At 42.9% G+C, this 13528-nt stretch overlaps 1 protein-coding gene across 5 annotated transcripts in view; it reads left to right on the top strand.

The window, feature by feature from the left end:
* Positions 1-13528, top strand: part of LOC126094543 (zinc finger MIZ domain-containing protein 1-like) — a 149590-nt gene that overhangs the window by 109074 nt on the left and 26988 nt on the right. For all 5 annotated transcript variants that reach the window (XM_049908993.1, XM_049909003.1, XM_049908978.1 and 2 more), the window contains 3 exons: positions 10866-11058; positions 12081-12281; positions 12508-12654. In XM_049908993.1, the coding sequence (XP_049764950.1) occupies positions 10866-11058; positions 12081-12281; positions 12508-12654 (541 nt within the window). The remainder of the gene's footprint in view (positions 1-10865; positions 11059-12080; positions 12282-12507; positions 12655-13528) is intronic.

The raw sequence follows: 13528 nt of genomic DNA, 5'->3' as shown, positions 1-13528 counted from the left end.
TTGAAATGCGTACATGAAATTGATGATGATGATCAGGATTGTGTTGGTTTGTGCGCACGTCAGCAGGATCTTTAGAGGCTCCACAAATATTATTTATGAGAAGTAAATGTCTGGTGTTTTTTATGATATTTCGTGCCATCCGTTCGAGCAATTTGTCCCGGATGTATTCCTCTAGACATCAAACTTTATGTATGTGCGAGCGTATTTTTCCTAAGTCGTTGTCATCCTCAATACGAGCCCACGCCATGATGTTGACGTATAAGCAACTTTGTGGCTATTGTTTCACATGGTCGAAACGTGTTTCGGTACAACAACACAGTCGGAAAATCGGACAAATTTTGTTGAATACATTGCCCGTCTCTTGAACAGAGCAAACGCATCAATTGTGAATTAACGCATTGCATTCACGTATGAAGTGAAAGGGGCGGAGGCCTTACGTACGAGGTCGTACACAACGTGGAAAAAATACGGCTTGAATATCTATTCTCGCATATTGATCCTGTTTTTCGAACGGAAATTCTTTAGCTTTAAACTCGACATTGTGTTGTTTTCATATTAGAATGATTGTTCGGGTGCTGTAGCCTAACATAGACGTAACTGTTTACAAAAATTCATGTGTGGCAAACATACATAATTAACATAGTCAGTGCATGACATGTTTAAAACACTGTCCTTGAAATCTGTCAGTCATATCGAAAATGATGAAACATTGTGCACAGTAAGTAACTATAAGAGATAACACTGTTCATGTTCTGTTCCTGTAGTCACAGTGAGCATTATTGTAGTTTGGCACAGTCCACGATACAAACTGCACATTCAAAATCCTTATTATGACAAGCCTTTGCGATGTACACCCAAGTTACTGTTTCGAGAATTGCACAAACCACTGGGGCATGTTTAGGCACCTCGCACGGCTTATGTTTCGCACTGTACGTGGCACTAGGAAGACATTTCTACATTATTATGAACTGTTTAGCTCTAAAATCAACCTGTCACATCTTGAAACGTTAGCTTACAGAAGCGTCTCTGCTGGCAATTCCGTGTTCGGGGAAACGGAATAGTTATCTCACATTTAGCGATCGAACTTTTTTCTGCGACTAGCCGAAATGGGAAGTCTCTCAACAATCAGTGAAGCTCTGAGTATACTGAATAAAACGCTGATCTGATAATCATGTGACCGCGCTGTTACATGCGCTCCACAACTACTGTTAATTTAAGCACATTTTCTGGAGCAGATGCCTCTATAGTTTTGCACCCATTTACCCAACACCGACACATTGCATCAAGGATCAGAGTTCTGTAAAACTCATCTACGGTGCGTCGTTGTGAGCAATAGGTACAACATATTGTTGGAAAATTTTATTTGGTTGCTCCTGGTTTGTTCTGTGCAGACTGTTATGACTAGTACACATGAATAGAGGTCTTTAATAAGCGTATGTCTCACGTGACAGCCGTTTGTTTAGAGGCGTGTATCGCCAGTACTGTCTTAAAATGCGTGTAATTGTTTCAAACTTCGTTATTAAAGTCAAATGGCATTTTTGGCTGGGGAACACCGCGTAATTCGAATGGTTTTCTTTCTTCGAGCACATACCCATTTTTCCTTCAAGAGCACGAGTGTTTTTTCTTAATTACGTATGGAGTGCGCTGTTGGTTATGTTTATTGTTTAATGTTACATTTGTTTTACCGATAACGATGAAAGAGGTTTTATCAGGACGGCACATTTCACTTGCTTAGCGCATCATTAGCGACCAGTGCGGACGTGCTGACGACACTGAATGAAAGATCTTCTGTATGTGCTAGAGAATGTTCCGAAATCTTGGGTGCCACATTTATTTATTCGTCATTGCCCATGGTTTCCAAATTACCCGGATGAAAAGAGAAGAGCAATGTTTCTTGTACGAGTATTACTCCATCATTTTTATTTGCACCGAGGTGACAGACAGAAGTCATGGGATATCTCCTAATATCGTGTCGGACCTGCTTTTGCAACTCGACGTGGCACGGAATCAACAAGTCGTTGGAAGTCAGCTGTACACATACTGAGCCATGCTACCTTTATAGCCGTCCATAACGGCGAAAGTGTTGTCAGCGCAGGGTGTTCTGCACTAACTGACTCGTCGATTATGCCCCATAAATGTTCAGCGAGATTCATGTCGGGTGATCTGGGTGGCCACATCGTTCACTCGAAGTGTGCAGAATGTTCTTCAAACCAGTCGCCAACAGTTGTGGTCCAGTGACATGTCACATTGTCATAGGAGTATGTAATCCATGAATGGCTGCAAATGGTCTCAAAGTAGCCGAACAAAACCATGTCCAGTCAATTTTCGGTCCAGTTGGACCAGAGGGGCCGGTCGATTCCATCTCGACACAGCCCACAGCATTATGGGAGCCACCACCAGCTTGCACAGTGCATTGTCGACAACCTGGCGCTGCAGTCATGGACTGGTCGGCTGGTCCTGGCGGAGGTTCGAGTCCTCCCTCGGGCATGGGTGTGTGTGTTTGTCCTTAGGATACTTTAGGTTAAGTAGTGTGTAAGCTTAGGGACTGATGACCTTAGCAGTTAAGTCCCATAAGATTTCACACACATTTTTTTCACAACTTGGCTCCATGGCTTCGTGGGGTCTACGCCACAATCGAATCCTGACATCAGTTCGTACCAGTTCGGGTCTCAACTGACAAGGCCACGGTTTTCCAGTCATCAACGGTCCAACCTATATGGTCACGAGCCCAGGAGAGGCGCTGCAGGTGATGTCGTGCTTTCCCGGGTTCGATTCCCGGCGGGGTCAGGGATTTTCTCTGCCTCGTGATGGCTGGGTGTTGTGTGCTGTCCTTAGGTTAGTTAGGTTTAAGTAGTTCTAAGTTCTAGGGGACTTATGACCACAGCAGTTGAGTCCCATAGTGCTCAGAGCCATTTGAACCATTTTTTTTGATGTCGTGCTGTCAGCAAAGGCACTCGCATAGGTCGTTTACTGCCAGAACCCATTAACGCCAAAATCGTCGCACTGTCCTAACGGATATGTTCGTAGTTCGTCGCACATTGATTTCTGCGGTTTCGCTTGTCTGTTAGCACTGACAACTCTATGAAAAAATCGCTGCTCTCCGTCGTTAAGTGAAGGACGTCGGCCACTGTTTTGTCCATGGTGAGAGGTAATGCCTGAAACTTGCTATTCTCGGCAGACTGTGGATCGCAGAATATTGAATTCACTAACGATTTCCGAAACGGGAAGTCCCAAACGTCTGTCTCCAACTGCCATTCCGTGTTCAGAGTCCATCATTCGATCATAATCACGTCGGAAACCTTTCCTCTTGAATCACTTGAGTGCAAATGACAGCCCTTTTATACCTTGTGTACGTGATACTAGCGCCATCTGTATATGTGCATATCGCTATCCCCTGACTTTGGTCACCTCATTGTATTTATTTGGAGGAATAAGGAAAGATGTGTCCTTACATCTGCACGAAGTCCTCAGATTCAGATCTGTAATTTGTGCGTAGTTTCTTTTGTCTCTTCTATAGACAGGCGTTCCTGCGGATTACACTGTGTAATGAATATTTCGAAATGTCCACGAAAACTCCTAATAGTGTGTCACAATGTTTCATTTAGAAGTTTTTTTTTTATGTCACCCGCTTTGGACCGAGCTTCTCATGGCAGAACTTCAGTAACGGCATCTAAAAATAATTGAAGTTTCTGTAAATCTCTCTTCGCGAGACTCTAGCACTCAGTGTCGAATGACATCGACGTCGACGAGACGCTGAATTGTAACCTAGTTTTCGTTTCGCCAGCCAGCCTTGCGTTGAGCCGGCGGGACTGTCACTTGGTGCGTGCCTACAGGAATGGTATCGCCAGCAGGCCACGGTATTGTGCAGCTGTGGATTAATACTACAAGGAGAGCGCCCGCCAACCTTGGCCTAGCCTCAGCGACTAGTTTCCATAGCGCGCGCGCCGTACCCCGGTGTCTGCCGCTGTTCTGCTGTTGCGCTACATCGAGGCACTACACGGGGACCACTGCTGTTCAAACTGCGTGTTAATTACCAATTAAGCAGCGGGTAACAGCCATCCGGTCTTTGCGTCGACAACAAGAAACGCCCCTACTTGTTGCATTAATATTATCGTGCGACTGTTTCTCGGCTACGGAATGCGTCTTTTCGCTGTAGCAAGTTTAATTAAGTATCGACAACTCAGTGGCATTGGAAAAAAATGTTCAAATGTGTGTGAAATCTTATGGGAATTAACTGCTAAGGTTATCAGTCCCTAAGCTTACACACTACTTAACCTAAATTATCCTACGGACAAACACATACACCCATGCCCGAGGGAGGACTCGAACCTCCGCCGGGCCAGCCGCACAGTCCATGACTGCAGCGCCTTAGACCGCTTTTTTTTTTAATCTCATTTTGTTCACTTTTGTTCGTTGCATCTGTTCGGGGCGGACGTCGTAACGCCGTAAGACATCCGGTTAAGTTCGTTGTTGATCGATTAACTCAAGTTTTTTTTTATTACAGAAGACAGCTAACCCTCTGTCCGAACACGCTGAGCTACCGTGCCGGCTACCACTTGGCTAATCCCGCGCGGCAGTGGCATTGGACATGTAGTTAATTACAGACGTGTTTTAAAGCTCAGTCGGAGAATATCATGTACGAGGGCGCACACAAAAGAAAGGAGACTGATGCAGATTTGTTTACTAGCCCCATGTGCGTTCAGTTACTACAGGGTGACCCGAAAGTCCGTTAACATTTGGAAACGCACTAATTCACGGATAATATAGACAGACGTAAAACTTGTCACATATGCTTGAAATGACGCGGGGTTTTATTGAAACCAAAAACATGTACAAAAACCGACCAACGGAGGGCGTTTGATAGCAACACGTCAGTGACGGCGCATGAGAATCGTGCGTAAAATGGGCTGTAGTGAGAGATGGATTGAGATGCTTCGGTAATCGCAGCATTTTGATTCCACCAGGAAAGACACTGTTAGTGAAGCTTTCAGAAAGGAGAACCCGCTTTTCCAGGTTTATGAGCCTACCTCTAGAAGAAGGCCATTCGAATGCGTGATGGTCCTATGACAAGCATTGCTGTGAAGAAAACGATCACGGAGTTCCAAGCCACTGGTTGTTTTTCATGCAACTACAGTGCTTTCGTGTACAGTACATCACCATTAGAGAAAAATCTAATTGTTCTGCTGACCCTGTCTGATAAAAAGTTATGTATATTGGGAACGTTAGAGATTCTCTTACGATTGCTTCGGGCACAGCCGACGTTTCTCTAAATTCTTTACAACATTCGCCGTACAGTATAATGTACTGGGCTCTATAAGTCAAATGTCAGTTGAGCTAATCACGTGAGAAGATACTCTACTCTGTGTGGTATTCAGCGTAGAATGCGTTTAATGATGTCGCCTAAAGGAAAGCAGTAATAAGAGAAATGTCATTGTGTAAATGAGTTGCGGAGGGTTTTGTAAGTGCTCTGCAGTTACAGTTTGACGGCGTCTGGCTGCATGTAGAGCCACAACTTGCAGCTGCCTGCACCTGGGGTGTCCTGTAAGAGGTTTATAATCATGCCATGACAGTAGCTGACCCTTTTCGTGCGTAACTTAGGGCGATTTGCTTGTGGACTCAAGATTTTACATTGACGTGCATTCGGACTGTAGGTCTGAGGGGGGGGGGGGGGGGAGGGGAAGATGGTGTTTAAATTCTTGCTTAAAGACGGGGATATAAGCCGGGACAGGGTGGTATCAAGACTCATGTTTTGCCATAACTGGTCAGTTTCAACTACTAGATTGGTTGTGATTTTTCGGCGGTTTTTCTCGCTGTTTTACACTTACTTTCACTTGGACTCATACCTTATCCATTGCACCATTGTATTCTGTAACAGTTATGTGATGTTAAGGTACGTTTGCCTTGCTTGGGATCTTAGGTGGTTAAGTTGAAGGCTATTGACGGGAGCGTTCTGATCGGTATCTTCAGCTGTTTCTGTTCTTACATTTTTTGGCACTTTACGTGAAAAACGAGTCATTGCTGGCTGAGCTCAACGCGGAAGTGGAGGCTCCGGTACCTACGCGAGGCCGGCGAACTTGACCGTGTGGCGAGCGTGTGAGCGGCACAGCCGCGTCCTTGCATTCCGGAAGTCCTGCCTTCGGTTCCTTCAGACGGCGCCGCTAGCGGTAGCACACGGGGCGGCAGGCCTCACCACACAGGGAAGCTTCACTAATCTGTTCGTTATAAAGGACCCTTCTATGCTTCCGCAAGCTAGCCGTATACCAGGTTTGATGATGCTTTAGTAAGCTGATAGGGGAATATGGCGTCGCTGACCCCCGCATTTCGTTTAGAAGATACTGCCAGTCTATATAGCAAACTTCCAACCACTCCGTAGCTAATTGCCGCTTGCGAACGAAGAATAAGTGAGCTTGCCGCAAGGCTATCTCCTTAACGTGGTTTCAGTGTAGTTCACAGTTTTTCCATCAGACCCCTCCCCCTCTTCGGCCCCCCTCTCCCCCTCCCCCTCCCCCCACCCCCTCTCTCTTTTTCCCTCTCTCTCTGCAGATAAACATTGCTAGTGAGAGGTGAGCTATATAAGGGGCACAGCAGGAGGTCTTCATACAGTTATATGATCCCCATTTGTTCTATCATTTGGGAATGAATGACTCTCTGAAGGCAACCTAATCGGTTATGCTGACCTACGCTTTAAGATGTTGTCCTGCTAAAACTATAATCTTGGAAAACGGGCGGAGGTTTTAAACACAGCATTACTTTGTGTGTTGTGTTCTACATAAATATGGAATATGAAATGATTCAGAATGTCAGTCATGCAGATGTTTACTTTCAGGGAACTGATAAGTATAGGAGCTGACGAACAAGTCTCCCAAACCCAGTATTAATCATCTATTTGGTTCGTATTGTCTTTCAGCAATATGTACCAACCAGTCATGTTATTATGTTACAGTCTATTTCGAATACTCATCCTTAAAAAGTGCACAGCAGCGTTTCGCACAAACAGTGCTGTCTTTCTTCTGGATCTCTATGTGTAAATTCCATGAGCCTCTCTTTAGGACACTTGCACCAATTGAAGAATCGTCTTATAGATCTAACCAGACACCTCTGTATTCCATGGATCTTGCTCTGTTAATCTCAAATTGTGCAGTACTCCAGACAAGAAAAGGTTGCACAAGAATGTTGCAAGCTGTTTCCCTTCATTCTACATCTGCACCTGAAATTCACACTTAAGTGTTTGCCAGAGGGTGCATCAAACCACTTGCAGACTATTTCTTGACTATTCCACTCTTGAGTAGCACGTGGGGAAACTGAACAACCATACTGTACTTTCTCAGCTCTCTCCCAGTAAATCTGTGTTACCTATCCCCCCCTTTCTCTCTCTCTCTCTCTCTCTCTCTCTCTCTCTCTCTCTCTAGCCAATTTCATGCTGGACTTCCTCCAGCATGCCTAGATATAGAGTCCAGTGCAGAGCCATATACCGGGCAAATGAAAGTGCTTTGGAGAACAGAGTTCCAGGGCACAAAGAAACACAGCAAAGGACAGGAAATACAGTACTAACCAGACTGTAGCAGATGCTGAAAGTGACCAACATTCGTCTCTTTGCACTTTTGGGCCCTGGTCAGCAAGCTAGTGAAGCTGCACTGCTTGAATTGCTGATGTCTCATATGAAATGTTCTGCTCTAGTTTTTGAAGACTATTAGGGTTGTTGCAATACACATTAGGCTTAAGGCTTCCCACACAAAGGAATCACACACTAACAGATCAGGTGACTTGGGTTGTCAGCTAGGGCCATGACTAGACTGTGACTTCTGCTAACAACTCTGTCAGGAGTGAAGATTGTGTAAATGGGCTCCAAAGTTTGGTTGGATGTTCCTGTTGGAAGTAACTGAAGGTCTTTGACAAATGCTTTCAAAATGTCCAGGGTCCAGGCCACTTTTATTTGCCCCACCCTATACCACTGATTATAAATATATGAGAAAGAGGAGGGAGAGAGAGAGAGAGAGAGAGAGAGAGAGAGAGAGAGAGAGAGAGAGTTGGAACTGAAGAGGCTCTGACATGGCAACGTCTTTCAATACGAAATTCCATATTTCTATTGCGTAAATAGTAACTTCATTGTTAATGGGTTGAAAACACTTGTTATTATTGAGGTATTTACAGACTGAAGCACTCGCTCTGTTGGAGAAGGATAGGGCAGTGAGTTGGCTGTGTTCTTATTGGTAGAACCAGCCTTGCACTCACCTGAAAATTTTAGAGACCGCAATTCCAAATGATGTAACTCACTCTTCTTTCTTCTTGTGAACGAGTCAAAATGTCTGTACCAATGCAACAAATTGTATGCCAAGTTGATTATTCACATCCACAATTACAGCTGTGAACATTAAGGATGCCCTAAGCAGCTTCTATAACTTGTGGCTCTTAGTGCCTGGCTATGTTCAAGCATGCAGTCCTTTGAAGGCCATGTGTGAATATTAGCAGAGCACAGCCTTGGACTGAGACTGTCCACATGTCTGCTGTCCAACCATTTTTCACCCACTTTTTTTTCTTTTTATCCCCCTCGCTTTTTTCTGCTCTCCAGTTCTCCGTGTGAGCAACCGTATTTAGGTCACGTCTGGAGTAATAACTTCCTCCAATAATTCAGCAGGCAAAGAGCAGCTTGCCCAGTACAGACTGGGTCTGGTCAGCCTCAGGCAACAGTCTGAGCTGTCACCAGCAGTTTTAAGAGCTGGCCACAGATTGTGTGGTGCATCACTGCATTCAGCGGCATCACGTACGAATGTGCTGGAATATGCTTTAACAATTTCTCGTAGACAACGGGAGTATTAGAGACAGAACACAAGCACAGATCGGAGAAGGAATCCTTTTCAAAGGCGGCATTGTGGCATTTGCTGTAGCTGTAACCTAATACTGGGTGAGTGGTCAGGGTTTTGAACATCAGCCCTACCAAATGCAAACTCAGCAATTTTACCAATGTGACACTTCACTCTGTTCCATGTATTGGTCAAACTAGTGTAATGTGATTTTTAACAGCTTACAGTAAGCAGACTTCTTCATGACCACATGGCATCTGATCCTCCATCGGAAGAAGTTCAAAGACTTTGTTGGTAGTCATGCCGCCAATCCCCCCCCCCACACACACACACACACCTGCACAAAAACCCATCTCCCATCGGTGCAGCAGAGTATAAATTATAATTCAATATAAGAATATATAATCCAATTTTAGTTTTGATTAAACCTCACATTTTGGTTTTTACATCTCTATTTGTCACTTTTACTTTTTTAGGTAGTGCTCTGTGTCAAACACAAACCTTAAGTAATATTTCTCTTGCTATTTAACTACATGAAGAAGGTGAAGTTAACCCTCTGCACACCATTCCCCTCCCCAAGGCAGCCTTTGTGGGTGGGCAGAGCTTCCCCTGCCCTCTACATTTGTTTGAGAATAAGTGCTCACACTGCACTTTAGATGACAACACTAGCATTACAAATCATTGTTAGTTGAGTGTATTCATTATGGAACAACTGAAGCAGGTGCTTACCCAGACTAAAAGTGGAAATTAACAAATTACATTGATCTAGTGATGATTCAATGATGACACCCATCCGAGACAGGTAATTAATTTTCTAAGATGTAATCCCAACATTTTTCATAACACAGAACATTCAACTACTGGAATGGATGTGCAATTTTACATCTACTGGATGAGATCAGTGAATGCAAAACATCAAAACATCTCCACAGAATCTGCAACTGCTTGTTGTACATTCTTTTGTTGCTTCCATTTTCATATATTTTAGCCTGCTAGGCAAAACCATCCACAATGTATACAAACCTTTCAAATGGAAAATAGTAAACATAAACTTTTTTGAAAAATAATCCAGCAAGGTTAACTCCATTTTACTTGCCTTTTCCCTTACTGTCACCATTTCCATACAGAAAATTATAAATTTTGATATGGTCCTTGTTATAGTTTTTACCTAAGCTTCGGTGTGTTGAGATTACCAGGCAGCTACTTAGTGATTTAATGCTAGAGTAAAGTTCTAGTCAGGACTGAGAAACTTTCTGGGTGTTGCCATAGATGATGCTGTTCCATGAGCATGGCGAGTACACAACAGGACAATTCAGAATTACCAAAAGCAAGACAGTGCTTCAAAAAAATCCTGGCAATTTGTTTTAAAGTCAATAAATTGTTTGTATTGTACTCAGTGGGATAATAAACTTGCTCTAATCTCAGTATGAACAGAAAACAACATATAATTAATTTTCTATATTATTAAACAATGGTATTTACTTGTTGGATATACAGTGAAATTACCTTGAAGAAATTTTTAGTCTTTTCCAAGAGTGTTTCTTTTGAAGGAGTATTTTGTATGAGAACATGCTCTGCTTTTTTCTGCTGTCTCTACTTTTCTCATTAGTTGACAACACACTAGTAATGAGTAGAATGCAAGTGTATAAAGTGACCAAAATTTTTAGTGAACCACACGAAAACTCAAACTTCATATGATTGACTAATATTTTATTTCAGAGATATTGTATATGTCAACTATAAATACAACATTTCTCCAAACAATTAAACCATTGGTTGCGATACTTTGAAGACTATATAGCCAGGTGTGTGCATCATTCCAGTTACACAGCAGTGAAATCTGTTGGATGATGAAATGCAACTTCCTTTACCAAATAGCCAGACATTTTCTAAAAAAAATTGACATTGAAAAGCCAGACACGTACGGAAAAAGCCGAACAGTCGGTAACCCTTTTTGGGACGAACGGTCCGCTCGGCATATTAATCCGGTTGTTGCCGATGCATTTGCTGCTCTGGTTTCTGTGAGACATAGAACAGGAAGCTGAGTCCACCATTTGTCCTCAGGACTGCTTACGGGACAGCAGGGGGGCCCGTCCAGGAGGCCAGTCACGCGCAGTTCCACGGCGGAGGCGGTGCGAGTGCGCTGAGTGCAGCTGCGATGGTGGCTGCTGCCACAGCCACAGCAACTGCCACCGCCAGTGTCGTCGCTCTGCACGAACAGGCTGCTGCTGCTGCCCAGGGGCAGTTTCCACCGCAGGTAAACTCAGCTCTCTCACCCTAAGGTGCCTGCTTCTAGTGACGGCATCATCGTAATCATTTGTACATGATTGTTGTGGCTAACAGTAACTCTCCATTGAGTACATTAGACATAGATATCAAATTCTTTCCCACATTCTACTCTCCTCTTCTGCCTCCCTATCATCATCATCATCATCATCATGTTCTCTACACCATCTGATTTATACAATATAAAAGGGTGTGTTGAAAAGTAATGCCTCAAGTTTTTATTCTGTTCTCAATATGGACTGTGGTATTATATGTCATGCATTCTGCCCCACTTAGCTGACACAAGTTTCAACCCTCTGCTGTTGGAAGGCTCTGAATTGTATAGTATAATATGACAGTCCTTAATACAACTATGTCAGTGCATGAGAAACAGTGTGCTGTAATTGAGTTTCAAATATGGAGAGTTCGTCTACAAATGGAGCACCTTCTCCTTCAGCAGGACATGCCAGACCTTACACAAGCACTGCAATATGTGCAACAATCTGCTACCTTAGGTTCACCGTCATCAATCGTTCTCCGTACAGTCTGAACTTGGCCCCATCCGATTTTCATCTGTTACCAATAATCAAAGAACACCTTCAAGAACTTCGGTTTGTTAGTGATGAAGCAGTGCAAGCAGAGGTGAGGTTGTGGCTCTGTCAACATCAGACATTCTGCAGTCACCGTATCAACAAACTGGTCTCTCAGTGGGAGAAATGTGTTCATCGTTAGGGTGACTGTGTTGAGATATAAAGATGTAGAATGTTAATAAAGTTAGTTTTACTTAAAAAGCTTTAATGTTTACACATAAAAAATTATAGGCATTGTGTTTCAGTATGCCCTCATTATTCTAGTAAATGAAGAAATATGTAACACTGAATTTTAATGTAATGTAAACTGTCACTGCAGTGCTTAATATAATTAGATGTTAACGAAGTTTCACAAGACAATAATTTTATTGTTTTGAATTGTCCTGCGACTGGTTCGTGTACCAAATTTTGCATCCTCTTTCAGATGCAGGGAATGCCTCAGCAGTATGGTTATGCAAGTCAGGGAGGGCAAAGGGGGCATGCACCTATGACAATGGGGGGAGCACCACCAGCCAGCATGGGTATGGGTCCGGGAGTTGGTCCCATGGGAGGTATGGGAGTCATGGGTCAGCATGCGACCCAAATGATGGGAGGTGTACCAGTTGGCAAGATGGCAACGGTGCAGGTATGTCACATATTGCTATCAAAATTGTGCATTTTACCAATTTAAGATAAAGTTAAAAAGGCAAAAAGAAATATAAAAATAATAGTGATAATAAATATGTATTGACTGTGCTTTATATAAACCCATATTGTGAAATTTCAAAACAGTTTTTAGCTCATTTCTTTAGCCTTAAAACTATATTAAGAACAATGAAACTATGTAGAGAGTGACAGCAATGTGTTTGCAGGGACAAGGTCAGATGTACCCACGACGGGTGGCTCCTTACCCGAGCCCTACAATGCACGCTGCTCACAAACGGCAGCCACATTTCACACAGCAGCAAGCGCAGCCCGTTTCACCTGCATTTTCTCCTGCTAGCACTACTGCACCACAGGTCAGTTAACAATTACTGTGCATAAGTGAAAACGTTAAATGCCATCTGACATCAAGTAATCAAACAAATGGTAGGGAAACAGAGAATGTGGCCAGAGCAGAGCATACAATAAAATAAGTATGCTCAAATTCATTTGTGCCAGTCTGAAAGAATCTCTACTTTATACAAATCAGAAACGAGTAATGACAGGTTAACAACATTGGTTATGTGCTTTTTAACAAAAGGAGAAAAAGTATATTTCAGTTGAAAAGAAGATCTTTCTTTCTAAGTGGGGTGTGTGCTGTTGTGAAACCTACACACAAGTTAAAGCTGTGTACCAGACCAGGACACAAACCCAGATATCTGCCTTGCCTGCAAGGTCCAGATTTCAATCCATGCCCTACACTTAGTTTTAATATGTCCATAAATTTTATATTAACTTTGTCAAGAAAACTGTGGACTCAGTATCTAAAAGTACATTGTTATGCTCTGCTCCTTTACAGTTTGTTGGCTTAACTTGCAAGATCATTAGCATGAAATACATTTAGACCATTACCCACAAATATTGTACCTTAATGAATTACATTTCATTTGTATCATACTCTAATGTATGGCCTGGACAAAAACTGGAAACATTGGAGAAAAAGATACATAAAGGCAGTGGATCATCTTTCAGACTTATTATGGTTGCCTTCAATACAAAATTTGTTACAAAATGCATTTGCACAATATTTGAATTAGCTTAGGCAGGTCTTTCAAGCTTGTACATGAAGTGTCATCTATTTGTTTTTCAGATGAAAGGAGAACATCTGTTTCTTCTGTAGTTTCTGCAGTTTATCAGATATCCTATAACATTCATTACTGCATGGCCTGTGTAGATAATGAATTCAACATT

Source organism: Schistocerca cancellata, chromosome 1 (assembly GCF_023864275.1).
Source record: "Schistocerca cancellata isolate TAMUIC-IGC-003103 chromosome 1, iqSchCanc2.1, whole genome shotgun sequence".
In the NCBI taxonomy this organism is placed as follows: domain Eukaryota; kingdom Metazoa; phylum Arthropoda; class Insecta; order Orthoptera; family Acrididae; genus Schistocerca; species Schistocerca cancellata.
The sequence above is the reverse complement of the archived record's forward strand: the minus strand, read 5'-3'. Positions and strand labels throughout refer to the sequence as shown.